Source organism: Triticum urartu, chromosome 6A (assembly GCF_056163025.1).
Source record: "Triticum urartu cultivar PI428250 chromosome 6A, HENAU_Tu73, whole genome shotgun sequence".
Taxonomy (NCBI): Eukaryota; Viridiplantae; Streptophyta; class Magnoliopsida; order Poales; family Poaceae; genus Triticum; species Triticum urartu.
In genome coordinates, this window is record NC_141878.1 from 543,968,248 (window position 1) to 543,982,797 (window position 14,550).

The 14,550-nt window shown below is 57.0% G+C and overlaps 1 protein-coding gene across 1 annotated transcript; it reads left to right on the plus strand.

Annotated features, from left to right (window-relative positions):
• The first annotated feature begins 9,868 nt into the window (after nt 1-9,868).
• LOC125514837 (triacylglycerol lipase OBL1-like) lies at nt 9,869-13,032 on the plus strand. Its single transcript, XM_048680205.2, has 4 exons — nt 9,869-10,325; nt 11,192-11,419; nt 11,545-12,179; nt 12,591-13,032. The coding sequence occupies exons 1-4, from the start codon at nt 9,989-9,991 to the stop codon at nt 12,858-12,860; spliced, it is 1,470 nt and encodes a 489-aa protein (XP_048536162.1). The 5' UTR covers nt 9,869-9,988; the 3' UTR covers nt 12,861-13,032.
• Nucleotides 13,033-14,550: the final 1,518 nt, after the last annotated feature.

The following is a 14,550-nucleotide window of genomic DNA, read 5'->3' on the forward strand; positions in this document are numbered from 1 at the left end:
TTCTGGCAAAACATAGGCCACTCGGAGGCACATTGCAAACAAGAACACCAAGACATCCTTTATATTCAGAATGCATCACCATCGACATCAATGACATGGCAACTAGCACTAGCATTTTCATCGTCGACATTTACAACACATTATCATTTGGCTATTCTCACCTAGAAGTCTTAAGGGGTCGACGATGGGGACGACTGCGGGGATGAGGCAGGGGCAAATACATGATTTCTGCATAAACAAAATATATTAACCACTTACTATAAATAAACTAGTTCTATTAAGCACTTACTATAAATAAACTAGTTCTATTAAGCACTTACTATAAATAAACTAGTTATATTAAGCACTTACAATAAATAATCTAGTTAGTTAACCTAGGTAATTAACCTAATTAAACTAGTTAACATGGCTAGCCAACCTAGTTAACCTAGCTAGTTTGAATTTTTACTAATTTGCTAAAAAATCTACACTATGCAAGAACAGAGTGAGGAGAGATGAGGGAGGCAGGAGGGAGCATGGGGTGGGGGAGGGAGGAGGAGGGAGGAGAGAGGAGGAGGGGGAGGAGGGAGGTGTGGGAGGAGGGCTGGCGGAGGAGGGCTTGGCCGGAGGAGAGGAGGGAGGAGGGCTTGGTGGAGGAGGAAGAGGGCCCTTGGACGGAGTAGGAGGAGGGAGGAGGGCGCGGTGGGAGGAGGAGGGAGAGGAGGGCATACCGAGGAAGGAGGAGGGAGGACGGCGGCGGCAATGTGGTGGCGACGACAATGTGGCGGCGGCAGAGGAGTGAAGCAGTGGGGATTGAGGAGAGAAAGAAGATGGTCGTGCGCGGGGGAGGAAAATTTGAGGATAGGGCACCCATAGTAGTAGCGCGGTGCCAGAAAGAGCGATACTCTAAGACCAATAGTTGTAGCTTTGACTGCGGACCAGCGCTACTACTATACCTAATCTGCCGGCAACGGTGTGATGGTTATAGTAGTAGCGCTTTCTATCCGGACCGCGCTACTGCTACATATATAGTAGTAGCGGCCTTGTATACACTGCGCTACTGATAGGTAACAATAGCGCCTTTTTTTAGTCAACACTACTGGTAAACTTCTGTGTATAAGGTTTTCTCTAGTAGCGGTCTCGCACGGTGCAGCGCGCGAGAGGGCGCACACGGGTGCGACGAAAACCACTACAGAAAGGTGTCTTCGATCGCGTCCGCGGCCCACGTGTCATGGACCCCAGAAAGACGGTCGGCTGTCGCACGCCGGCCGATTGGACGGCGCAGAACTCCCAGGGAGCCGACGGCACGAGGCCAGCGCAAAATGGACATCACGGAGGGCACTCTCACGTGGCCAAGCCTCAAGGAGGTAGGTACTCAAGCATATCTTCTATGGGAGTATTTCGCCGATCCGCTATGTTTGCGGTGGCCATCTTGTTCATCCCACTTTGCATGCGAGGGACATTTCTTTCTATGGCTAGCTGTGGCGATATCTTGGTTTTCAATTTCAGTTACAGAAAAATTTCAGCACCAACCGAAATCACTGAAATTCAGTGAATTTCAGTGATTCCAGTTTTCATTCCAGCCAAATGACAGAAATATTCACTTGAATTCAATTAAAAATTTGAACATTTTAAAAAATATTTTGAAAAATATTGGAATTGTTGTGCTATGCTGAAATATTTTGGCCGAAACGTAATATTTCAGTGGCTGCTGAAATTCAGTGAATTTCACCAAAATCTCACTGAAAGTGAAAACCATGGGCGATATTATTAATCATGAACCAAACCAAATATGTACTTAAGAGCAACTTCAATGGGGGATCTATTTTGTCTATTTGGATCATCTGGACACAAAACTTGACCCAACGAAGCGACCCAAACGGACGCCCGTGTCCGCCTGCTTTCCGTCCCCGGCCCAAACCTGGCCCAAATATGGGAACAAATAGGTATGAAGCGGACAAGAGCGGATGCTCTCGTCCACCGCTGCCGCCCGCTTGTGTCCGCCCCTGGTCCCATATGTCAGTGACTGCAACTTTTGTCTCCACACCACCATTGCGATTTCTGCCTCCACAACGTCCGCAGCAAGGCCACCAGTGATGGTCGCCACCGCGCGCTCGGCCGCTCCTCCGCACCGCAGCGAGGCCACTGGCGCAGGTCGTCGACGCGCGCTCGGCCGCTCCTCCGCGCCGCCGTGAGGCCACCGGCGCAGGGCTCCTCCGCGCCGCAACGAGACCACCGGCGCAGGTCTCCTCTGCGCCGTAGCGAGGGCACCGGCGTAGGGCTCCTCCGCACGCTCGGCCGCTCCTCCGTGCTGCAGCGAGGCCACCGGCACAGGGCTCCTCTCCGCGCTCTTGCTGGGGCCCGAGGCCCGGACGGCGGCGCGAGCAGAGGATGGCTGCAGTAGAGGTGCGAGCAGAGAAAAATCTCGCGAGGGAGGGGATCCGCGAGGAGGAGAGGAGGGGCAGCGCGAGGGGGAGAGAAGGGGCGGTGTGAGGGAGATAGGACGGGCGTCGCAACGAGGAGGGGACGGGCGGCGCGAGGGAGAGAGGAGGGGGCGGGCGGCACGAGAAGTTTGGGTCTGCTTTTGTGCCGCGCGTTGGGTACAACGCTTGTCCGCCCCATGTCCGCTAGGCGGACAGGTGACCCAAACAGACATGAAACGGATAAAATCCGTGTGTGTTTGGGTCCTTGCGTTGGAGTTGCTTTAATATCTACGAGTCTAACAAAAATATCTTGAAACTTTTTGTATATATCAACTCAATGATTGTTTCCCATTCCCACGGCCTTCCCTCGCACACCATATCTGACGAAATGTTATCAGCGTCAGGAGCCCGCGAATTGCACGCCAAGGAGAGGCGCATATAATGGTGGCTTAGCCGCTTAGGTAGCCATGGCTATGCATGCCCCCACCATACCCCCATCGATGAGAGGATGGGCTCTCGCGCTTCGCCTGGCGACCCGCCAGGCGACGACGGCGACCCCTCCCCTGTCGCGCCCGCTCCACCGTCGCCACACCCTCCACCGCCGCCACACACACCACTTCAGTCGGATCCGCTCCTTGCACGTCGCCCCGGCCACTCTGCTGCTGCTGGGAGCCCCGTTGTGACGCCCTCCGCCGCCATCGTTGACCTCGTCCCCCGCCCAGGTATCATCTTTCGCTCCCGCGTCGTCGCCTCCTTCCTTTCCGGCGTCCCCTATGATACCGCGGCGTTCCCCTCCCTGTCGGTTCCCGGCACGGTCTAGGTCGTCGTCCCTTTCGTCGCCGACTGTTTCTCCTGCGACGGCGCCGCCTCCCTCCTTTCATATTTCTTTTGCGCGCCGCATGAGTGGCTTCTGGTGGTCCAAGCAGCCGCGCGGGTGTTCTCGGTCCAGGTAGCGAGCGAGGCGGTGGTGCAATTCCTCGTTGCCGTTGCGCCCGGTCTGCTCGTCGCCGTCAACCTTAGCATGCATGCCTCCCTCCGCGAGGCTGCTGCTGACGTGGCGTCGACGCGTAATTGTGCGGCGCGTGCGCGGCACCTCCTGCTCCAACCCAGGGTTAATGCCCCCAACGCCACTCGTCGCTGTCATTTTAAACCGATGTCTATTCGGTGTCCTGTCCGCACGGCGCCGCAGCGTCCTCCCCTCCTCCCCCTGCCTATGCCGCTGTCCGCCCCCCTTAGTCCCGATTGGTCGCGCGTGGATTCTTCGGTCGCTGACATCCCCGTGGCGTGCGACCTGCCCATCCGTCCTGCCGCCTGTCTTGGCGACACTGCGTGCGCGGCAGGGGCGGGCTCTTCCCCTGCGCCCCGCGCGGGAGCTAACAGCTGCTTTACTCCCCCCGACCCATCCTCATCTACCGCCTTAACTGCTGCTGTGGGGGTGGCTAGCCCTTACAAGCAGGCGCTCCTCTCCCTCATAGCCAACCCCCCTCCCACCAGGTCGCGTCCTCCCCAGCCGCCGCTCTCCCTCCACGGCTGCTTCTGCTGCCTTTCCACCCGCCATTACGTCAAGGACTGCCGGGACCCCGTTCGGTGCCGGCGGTGCCGTGTCTCTGGTCACCGCGCTTCGTCCCCACGCTGCGCCATGGCCCCCAAACCCCGTCCCGTCCCCCCTAAGGCTGCATCCTTCCCCGGCCACTCGGCCTCGAACCACCCCGCCCCCTCGCCCGTCGCCAGTCCACGCCCTTCCCGCGAGCGCGCCCCTCCGCTCCTTTAGGTCGTGCTGCGGCCATCCCACCGCGGCGCCTGGAGGTGGGCGAGTCCAGCTCCACCCCCTCCCCTGCGGAGACCGGGGTTGCATCTCCCTTCGCGGTGCAGGCCACGGCGTGCGGCGACGTGGTGACGCCCGCGTCTCCCACGGCTGATGCTGCCTTGGTTGTGCCCCCTCGCCGCCGCCTTCTCCGCCGGGCGCGGCGGGGCAGCGCGGGGCCCCGGGCTCGCCGGCCCCGACGCCTGCCTCAGCCGGCATCCCCCCCGAGCTGTTGCGGTTCCGCGACCACGTTTCCTCCTCGTCTGAGTCGAGGGTTTCCCTCTGCTCCGCCTCCTTGCTGTCGTCGGGGAACTCGCTCCCGTCTGTCATTGCGGACTTCGAGCGCCCGGATGCCATGGAGGTGTTCATGTCGAGGGCGACTACGCGGCCGTGGAGCGCCTTGCGGTGGTAGTTATCGTCCCCCCCAACGCCTTCCACAATGACACCCTCGCGGTGCAGGCGGCCGTGCTCGACAACATCGGCCACCTTCTCCCTGAGGTGGTTCCGTCGTCTGTCGGCGCCATGTACCTGCGCTTTGCGTCCTGGGAGGACCGGCCGGAGGCTCTCCGGTGTCAGCCTTTCATGCACGAGGGGGCGCGCATCGACCTCTTCCCCAAGGAGGAGTATGACCGCGTCTCGCCACGTTTGGACGTGTGCGCGGTGCTGGCCGCCACCGGCTTTCCGGCAGAGTTCATCAACCCCACCTGCATCCCTGCCTTGTTCTCAGGGTTCGGGAAAGTGCTGGAGATCGACCCGCTCGTGCTCTCCGGCAGGGAGCTGGCCACGGTTCGTGTCGTCGTCCTGCTCAAGAACCCGCGGTCCGTGCCCTGCGACGTCTGGCCTCTGGGCGGTCGCTGGGGGGTGCGCATCGTCGTTGTCCGCCCCGTCCGTGCATGGAGCCGCGATGACTCCTTTTCTACCGACGGGACCTACGTCCCTTTCTTCACCGAGCCGCCTCCTCCGTTCGCGCACAATCGGGCGGTCCTCCTTGGGCAGCCGGTGGCCCCCTCCCATGCATGTAGGTTCCCGCAGGGGCGGGTTCCAGCTCTCCACCATGCTGAGGCTCTTGGGTGCCCCCTCGCTGTCCTGCGACGTGCTGCACCGCCTCCCTGCTCCGTCTTCTGACGCGTCCTCCTCGCCTGCCTGCGCATCTTCAGGCTCGCCGGCGCGGGCGTCCGTGTCCAGTGACCGCTCCTGCGTGTCGCTGGTGGAGATCACGGAGCCTGCTGAAGCGACAGCCGCACCCCTCCCCGAGCACCGTCAGAGCGCTCGGATTGCCCGGGACGAGCCGTCCAAATGGATGGGTATGGAAGAAAAAGCCATGCGTCTCCGAGCTCTCCGCGACGCTCTGTCTGGCTGCTCGCCTCGCCTCAAGTCCAAAGTGGCGAAGGACAAGATGCTCGACGGCGTCCTCAAGCCGCTGAACTCCGTGGAGGCGGCTGCTCTACGCGCGTCTGCGGTGATCCCGACCGCCCCGGTGCCCCCCGTGCTGATGATTAGGGCGCCTCTTCATGTCTGTGTCGGTCGCGTGGTAGCGCCTATCGCCCCCGTCGTGGCTAGCATCCTTAGGTTGCGTGGGAGGGATACTACAGCGTTTGTGCTGCCCCGCTCTGCCGTCTACGTCTGTTCGTCTGCTAATCGCATGTATCTGCGGTTGCGTGGTAGAAGTCCTGTTGTAGGTGTCCCGTTCTGTAATGGATAATTCACCCCGTGTTAAGTTCTCGTTCCTGTGTTGGAACGTGCAAGGACTCGGGGACGTCAACAAGTGCGATGTGATCCGAGATTCTATCAACACGGTGGATCCTGTCATTGCTTGTATTCAGGAAAGCAAGCTTTCGGAGTAGACTAATTCTAAAGCTCGCTCGTTCCTCCCTTCTCGCCTCGACTCCTACGTAACTAACGACGTCGATGGCAGCCGGGGAGGGGTGGTGACGGCTTGGGACAGCCGTGTCTTGATGCTCACTTCCTCCTTGATGTCTCGCTTCTCTCTCACGTCTTGTTTTTCCTCTACGTCTAGCGCCCTCGCTTTCACGATCACCAACGTCTACGCCCCCGCGGACCATAGCCTGACGGCTGCCTTCGTTGATGATCTCACTGCGGTTGCCGAGACCGTCTCGGGGCCGTGGCTCCTGCTCGGGGATTTTAACCTGATCCGGTTCCCTCACGAGAAGAACAACGATCGGTTCGACGCCCCGCGCGCGGCGACTTTCAACTCTCTGATCAACACCCTGGCTCTCCATGAGCTGGCTCTGTCCGATCGTCGTTTTACCTGGACTAACAAACGCGAACCCCCAACTCTGGCTCGCCTGGACCGAGTCTTCTTTGACTTTGCCTGGGACGCGGCCTTTTCGGACTCAGCCTTGTCATCTCGCCCCCGCCCCACCTCGGATCACGTTCCCCTAGTGGTGGAGGCGGCGACCAATATTCCCGCTTCCTCGCGGTTTTTCTTCGAGAGTGCTTGGCTCCGAAACCCCCAATTCCTTCCTTTCACTCTCCCTTCCCGGTCTAGCGTTGACGATGGCAGGTGTGCTACGGGGTGCCTGGCGGCTCGTAAGAAACGGTTCAAGGGCTTGGCCAAGGTTTGGAAAATATTACACAAATTCATTCCAGCTTTTGATAATGATTGCAAATTCATGATTGACTTGGTGGACTTCTGGGAAGAATGTCGCCCCTTGTCCTCTGATGAGTTGCAGCTCCGAGGCGACTCCAGGCTTGCGCTGGCCGACTCGATCAGGCGCCAGAGCTCGTACTGGAAGCAGCATGGGAAGTGCAGGGCGGTCCGCGAAGGGGACGAAAACACCGGTTTCTTCCACGCGAGCGCCTCTCATCGCCGTCGAGCCAACATGATCCGTGCCCTGGACGTGGGCGGGGAAACGGTGCTCGACCACGCGGGGAAGGCGGAGGCGCTGCTTTCCTTCTACTCCGAGCTGCTGGAAAGGGCTCGTCCTTCCGTCTGGCGGTTCGACCTGGCCGCCCTTTATCGCAACGCCGCACAGGTCGATGCGGCTGCCCTGGTTGCTCCGTTCTCGCCCGACGAGATCAAGGATGCGGCCGGCCTGCTTGATCGGTCCAGTGCGCCCGGGCCGGACGGCCTCGGCCCCGCGTTCTACCAGGCTGCCTGGGATACCGTCTCCGGGGATCTTCAGCGCCTCTTCGCCGCGGTCCACGTCGGGACCGCGAACCTCAACGCCATCAACCGGGCGTACATCGCACTCCTGCCCAGGGGGGGTGTGCCAACGCCTGACGCCTTCCGGCCCGTCTCCCTTCAGAACGGAGACGTCAAGATCCTGTGCCGCGGCCTCGCCTCGAGGTTGCAGCTGCAGATCGGGGGCATCATCGACGTTGACCAGTCGGGGTTCTTGGCGGGGAGAAGCATCTCCAAAAATTTCGTCTACGCCGCCGAGGTGATCCAGTGCTGCCACAAGCGTAGCACCCCCGCCCTTGTCTTCAAGCTTGACTTCGCCAAGGCGTTCGACTCGGTCGACTGGGGGGCCCTCCGGCGAATCCTCGAGGTGCGCGGCTTCCCCGACAGATGGTGTGCCTAGATGGACTTGATCTTTCGGTCCTCCTGGTCGGCGGTTCTCCTCAACGGTGTTCCGGGGAAGTGGTTCACGGTATGCCGCGGGCTGCGCCAGGGGGACCCAAGCTCGCCCTATCTCTTCCTCATCGTCGCCGACGTCCTCCAGCAGATGATCCGCCAAGACGGCGTGCTCCGCCACCCTCTCGTGGATGGGACACCCCATTTGGTGCTCCAGTACGCCGACGACACGCTGGTCATCCTCAAGGCGGAGCCTGGTGCGGCTGCCCGCCTCCGCCGCATCCTCGACGACTTCGCGGCCGCGACGGGGTTGGACATCAACTTCTCCAAGAGCATGCTTGTCCCCATGCATGTGCCTGCCGGGGTGTTGGAGGAGGCCGTCGGCACTCTTGGTTGCGCCGTCCAGGGGTTCCCGCAGGCCTACTTCGGGCTCCCGTTGTCGTGGGAAAAGCTCACCTACGCTAACTTCCTCCCCATGATTGCGAGGGTGGACAAGTACCTGGCGGGCTGGTGGGCTCGGCTGCTCTCCCCGGTCGGGTGGCTCGTTCTGCTCAGCGCGGTGCTGGACGCCCTTCCGACGTACGCGATGGCGGCCATGCTCCTTCCCCCGGCGGTGATCAAGAAAATGGACTCGCTGCGCCGCGCCTTCCTCTGGAATGCTGCTGACCGTGCCACCGGCGCTCAATGCCTCCTGGCCTGGGAGCGGGTCTGCCGAACCAAGGAGGAGGGGGGCCTCGGCGTGCGAGACCTCGCGACGCAAAACCGGTGCCTGTTGATCAAAATGCTCCACCGTCTCCACGCGGCGCCCACGTCCTCGCGGTGGGCTACATGGGTGTGGGCGGGGCTGGGCGGGCGCTCCCTGCTCTCTGCCTCGGGCCTCCGGTCGGCCTTACGCCCTGGAATGCTTCGGCGGCACGCAGGCCGCTTTCGCCGGCTTCATTTGGGGGTGCGCTGCGCCGTCTCGTGTTCGGTTCTTCGGGTGGCTCCTGGTGCAACGAAGGATTCACACGAGAGATGTCCTGCTCTGGAAGACTATTGTGACGGCTGAGGAAGCTACATGCCCCATCTGCGGGCATGTGATCGAGACGGCGGATCATCTGATCTTCGACTATCCCCTTGCCCGCTCGTTCTGGCTGGCCGTGGGCGTTGAGGTGGCCGGTAAGGGTTACCAGGTTGGTGCTCTCCAAGCCCTGGATGTGCGGGGGGTGGTCGGTGATGCTGCCCACGCCTCCTTCACCCTCCTTTGCTGTTGGCAGTTGTGGAAGCATCGAAATGCCGTGGTGTTCCAAGGCGCACGGCCTTCCCTGGCCCGCTTGCTCGGGTGCTGCCGGGAAGACTCGGTTCTCTGGAAAGGCCGTTTGAAAGTGGCCGATCGGCCGTGCGCAGATAGGTGGCTGCGCGCGTTCTCTCGGGAGAATTAACCTTAGGTTTAGGGTGTGGCGCATGTGCCCGCCCTCCCTCTCTCAGTACCCCCCCCCCCCCCCCCACCCACCCACCCACCCACCCCCCCACACACACACGCATGTGTAAACAACTTCCCCAACCAGGGGGTGTGATGCAATAGAAAAGAGAAAAAGATTCAGGTGGAGGGCTTCGCCCTCCCCCGGTGACCTTAAAAAAAAATACCCCCATCGATCATTCCATGTACCAAGTCTCACGTAACAACCAGTGAGGGAATCAAGCAAGGGCCGCTAGCTAGCATTCTAGTCGTGGACATGGAGGTGGCTTCCAAGCATAAGCTTTCCACTCCCATGCTCTTGCTTCCATGCGCATCCATCCATTTTCTGCGCACCGCCGGCCGTCCTCGCGTCCGCGTCCAGTCAAAGGCTCTACTCCATTATCACCGTTCGTGTACCTCTGACAGCCATTGTACGCCCAATTATACGTCGGCAATGATAATGGACATAGACAATGATATAACAATGCCAACCAATCGGGATTTCTCTTTTGCTTTCATAACTTTGTGTGGTTTTTGCAACACGGCCAGGCCACCTAGCTGCCCATTTCTCGTACTATAGAGTCCCATATTTATTGAACGAGGATATGCATGGATTGACCAGTCCGGTTTCCCGTAAAAAATGGTCCGGTAATTAATTCCATCCATCTGCCACCTTACTTTACTTCCCTTCTATATATACACCCTCCGTGCTCCGACGTGCCGGAACGGCAACCAGTTCGACCGCGCGCGCGTCCCACCTTCCCACGCACCATCGATCGGCTCCGGTCGTGCCGACGACGTTAGGCATGGCCTCCGACGGCGATGGCGTCCACGGCGGAGGAGGAGGCTTCTGCAACAGCGACTTCATGGAGCTGCGGCCGGAGAAGGGCGGGGTGCGCGACCTCCTCCACCTCCTGTGGTCGCCGAACGTCGCGGAGAACGACGCCGTGGACTGCCCCACGGGCACGGAGATCGAATCGGCGCGGCGGCGGTGGGCCGTGTTCGTGTCGCTGGTGGCGCAGATGGTGCTCCTGTGGGCGAAGCGGCCAGTGGCGCTGCTGGGGCGGGCGGCCGAGTACTGGATGAACCTCCTCAACGAGAACGGCGGCGGCGTCCTCCCGCTCCTCGCCAACGCCCTGCATGGTACGTATATCGAGCGTACGTTTGATTTCGCGTACGTTGTTCTTCATCAGTCATCAGCATCGATCGATCGTCCTGTGGAAGGACGGCCGGTGGATCGATCGAACTGTTGTCTCTTGACCTCATGGATTGATTGATTGCATTTATGATGCTTTCGCTTTCAACTAGTTCTCTGGTCCGCTGATTTTGTTCGGAGGATGGACATGAACATTCATTCATTCCAGCAGCCTCGGGCAATCGTACTATGTTGCAATTTTACCTGCAGCGATGGCATCAACCAACCTACCGAACTCAGCATCATTAATCTCTCCGTGCAGATTTATAAGTTCATACTTATTTTAGTAGTGTTTTAGAATGTGTACATACTCAAATTATATACTCCTACCAAGTACTCTCTCCGTTCCGAATTACTTGTTGTAGGTATGGATGTATCTAGATGTATTTTAGTTGTAGATACATCCATTTCTGCGACGAGTAATTTGGAACGGAGGGAGTAAAAACGAAGGGAGGATGTTGGATTCCAACTAATGGACGCTGCTAAATATCAACAGCTGATTCTTCAACGAAATTAAGGACGCGTATTTTCAGGACCAGTCTTTGACTAGAGACTGCCCACCATAAAATAAAGCAGAAATTAGAAGTCGTTTTCTAAAAACTGATAAAAGGTCGTTTTTCATACTTAAAACTGAATGATAATGTTCTGCTGTAGCAGTCCAGCTTACTATTCAAAATGGTGATGATTGCGTCCTGAAGAGGACAATCCCTAATTGATTGATTGAGCACCAGTTCTGAGAATTATACGTTGTCGCACAATCACAGAGCCAGTTGCGTGTGACAAAATGACAAGTAATACCAACTCTTTGCTGCAGGGAAGGTGAAAATGCCAGACAGAGCGTCCCTGAACTACCGTTCCTGCATCGGGCTGCTCGACACGAGGGTCGAGCTGGACAAGAAGATCAAACCCGGGGACAGCAACTACCACGCCGCGCTGTCGATCATGGCGGCGAAGCTGGCCTACGAGAACGAGCTCGTCATCAGCAGCGTCGTGCAGAACCACTGGCACATGGAGTTCCTGGGCTTCTACAACTGCTGGAACGGTAAGACAACCAACAACTTCGCCATCTTCCGTACGTCGCATGCATGACGATTGACGATGCATGCGTGCATGGCTTAACTAATGGCGTGTCGCGCTCTGGTGCGTGGATCTATATCGTCATTGCAGACTATGAAGAGGACTATACGACGCAGGCGTTCATGCTGGCGGACGCGCCGGCGCCGGACGCGACGCTGGCGGTGGTGGCCTTCTGCGGCACCAAGCCGTTCGACACGGAGCAGTGGTGCACGGACGTGGACTTCTCCTGGTACCAGCTCCCGGGCGCCGGAGCCGGCTGCCGCGTCCACGGCGGCTTCATGAAGGCGCTGGGCCTGCAGCGGCGCGGCGGCGGCTGGCCGAGGGACGTCGCCGACCCCACCGGCGCCGGCAACGGCAGGCCGTTCGCCTACTACGCCATCAGGGAGAAGCTCAAACGTTTCCTGGACGGCAACCCGGGCGCCAGGTTCGCGGTCGCCGGGCACAGCCTGGGTGGCGCGCTGGCCGTGCTGTTCCCGACCGTGCTGGCGCTGCACGGGGAGGAGGCCGTGCTGGGGAGGCTGCAGGGCGTGTACACGTTCGGGCAGCCCCGCGTGGGCGACGAGCGGCTCGGGGCCTTCATGGCGCCGCACCTCGAGAACCCCAGCCGGTACTTCAGGTTCGTCTACTGCAACGACATCGTGCCCCGTGTGCCCTACGACGACTCCACGCTCCTCTTCAAGCACTTCGGGACCTGCCTCTACTTCGACAGCTTCTACAGAGGACAGGTCCGTCTAGTCACTCTCACTTTTTTTTAGAAAAAACATACGGCCGACTTTATAAACATATTCACCATGTCACTTCGTTTTTTTAAGGGTCTCTAATTTTTTTCCAAAATCAAATTTTCTTTTTTGCAACAAGGAAATGTAGGAGTATTTTGAACGACCCCCCAAAAATGCTACTCCCCCGTCCCATAATATAAGACGTTTTTTGACACTACACTAATGCCAAAAAACGTCTTACATTACGGGACGGGGTAGTAATACTTAAGATGGATAGATAGACACTAGAAGAATGCATGCGATGCTGTAACAGGATTAAACTTTCAAGGCAAGCAAAGCATGGCTTGGAAGCAAGAACCTCATCTCATTGCGCTTTTGGAGGAGATACCTGACCTGACAGACGCCTTTGAAAAGCAGGTGACCGTGGAGGAGCCCAACAAGAACTACTTCTCGGTGCTGGCCGTGGCGCCCAAGCTGGTGAACGCGTGGTGGGAGCTCGCCCGGAGCTTCCTCATCGGCTACGCGGAGGGGCCCGAGTACGCCGAGGGGTGGCTGATGCGGCTGGCCAGGGTCGCCGCGCTGGTGATGCCGGGGCTGCCACCGCACGCGCCGCAGGACTACGTCAACGCCACCAGGCTCGGGGCGGCGTCGCTCGGGCCGCTCGAGCTAGCCGAGCAGCCATTGTAACCTTTTTTAGTACTCCCCCCATTTGGAATTCCGACAGTTAATCCCAGACGGAGGTGTAGTTCAGAATCAGATTAAACATCTCTAACTATATGTAGATATCTGAATTGTTCCTGTTCCATCGTTCATTGTTCGAGCAAATGATTCAGTGGACATGCTAATAACAGTTCGTTTCGATGCGTGTGCCCTCTTTATTATCACGTCATATTTTCCAGTGACATATTAATGTCAAGATGACGCCAATTATATCTGGCCCAGCATAGACACAATTGTTAAACATCCTTTAGTATTAACATAATAGGATCTTGATCTCCAGATTAGAACACCTCTTATACTAAAAATTTGGGACTGACCTTGACTTGCAGAAATCATTATTGGATAATCCTTGCAGGCTGCCATGAGTCTCCAGAGATGTGGAGTCCTTCCGATGAGAAAAGCAGCAGCAAGGTATATGACAGCAGGGATGCAGCAGCGCCGCAGTCGAAGAGGAAGCCCATGGATGCCGGCAGCACTCCTCTCCTGGTGGTCGCCGGTAGACGTCGGTCTTCCAGCCCCTAGCACAACTTTAGGATCGGGCAGTTTGGTCGATAGCCACGGTTTCTGTTAGCCTCTCTTCCGTGCTATCCTTTTCTTTCTTTATTTTATATCAAGTGTTGGGGCCGGGGACCGGGTCCAAAGTTGTTGGTTTAGAGGCCTCCGATCAAGGCTCCTACGTGAAAGGTGTGGGGTGAAAAAACCTCCTGGTTTCTCTCGGGTTGTTACCTGGGATCAAATTCCAACATTCTCCCCTTGATCGTAAGGTTAACAAACATCATAAACCCACTCGTAACAGAAATAACATAGCAAAGTAAGGTGTCACAATGACCTATCAAATGACATTGGACCTCAGTACTTATAGTATATCGTTCTGTCTTGAAATGGAAAACATAATGCTTTATGGGAGTTGGATTATTCAACGGTCCTTATTTCCAGGATCAACAAGACTTTACAACACCCCATGCTAGCAAAATAATCATTCAATTGGGTGGTAAGTCTTTGATAAACGGATCCGTAAAACATTCAGACGTACTCATACGCTCAACTTCAATAGCTTGATCCTGGATTCTATTTTTCACAACACAAAACATATTGTCAATGGTTTTGGCAACGCCATTTGACTTGTTGTTACTCGCATAGAAAACTGCATATTCATATTGCAGTAGGTGGTTTAGAAATGATGTCTACTACCATAATTTCGGGAATAAAACTTAGTTGACATACAACCTGCTCAGTAGCCTCTTAACATGCCACATAATAAATTGCATCATTATTGATGCCATCAGTGTCATTATGGAGCTTTTCCACGATATAGCTCCATATGCGAAGGTGGGGATATAACATAACGTGGAAACTCAATATCCACACACATCGCAAAAACAATGTCTGAATAACCTACGGTATTGAGGTTACCAAACTTCTTATTAGTTAGCATGAAACTTTATTGCCTTGACTTACTGCAAAGACTTTTCGACGGCCTTTCCAATGGTCCATTTCTGGACTTGTACATTTGCCAATCATCCCGATCATAAATAGGGCACATTCATACTTGAATACTTACATTGCTTCTGACAGCTGAAGCATAAGGAACTAACATTATCTGATCAGTTCATAATGGTTCCTTGGACACTAAGATGTCCACTTTTATTGCCCTTGA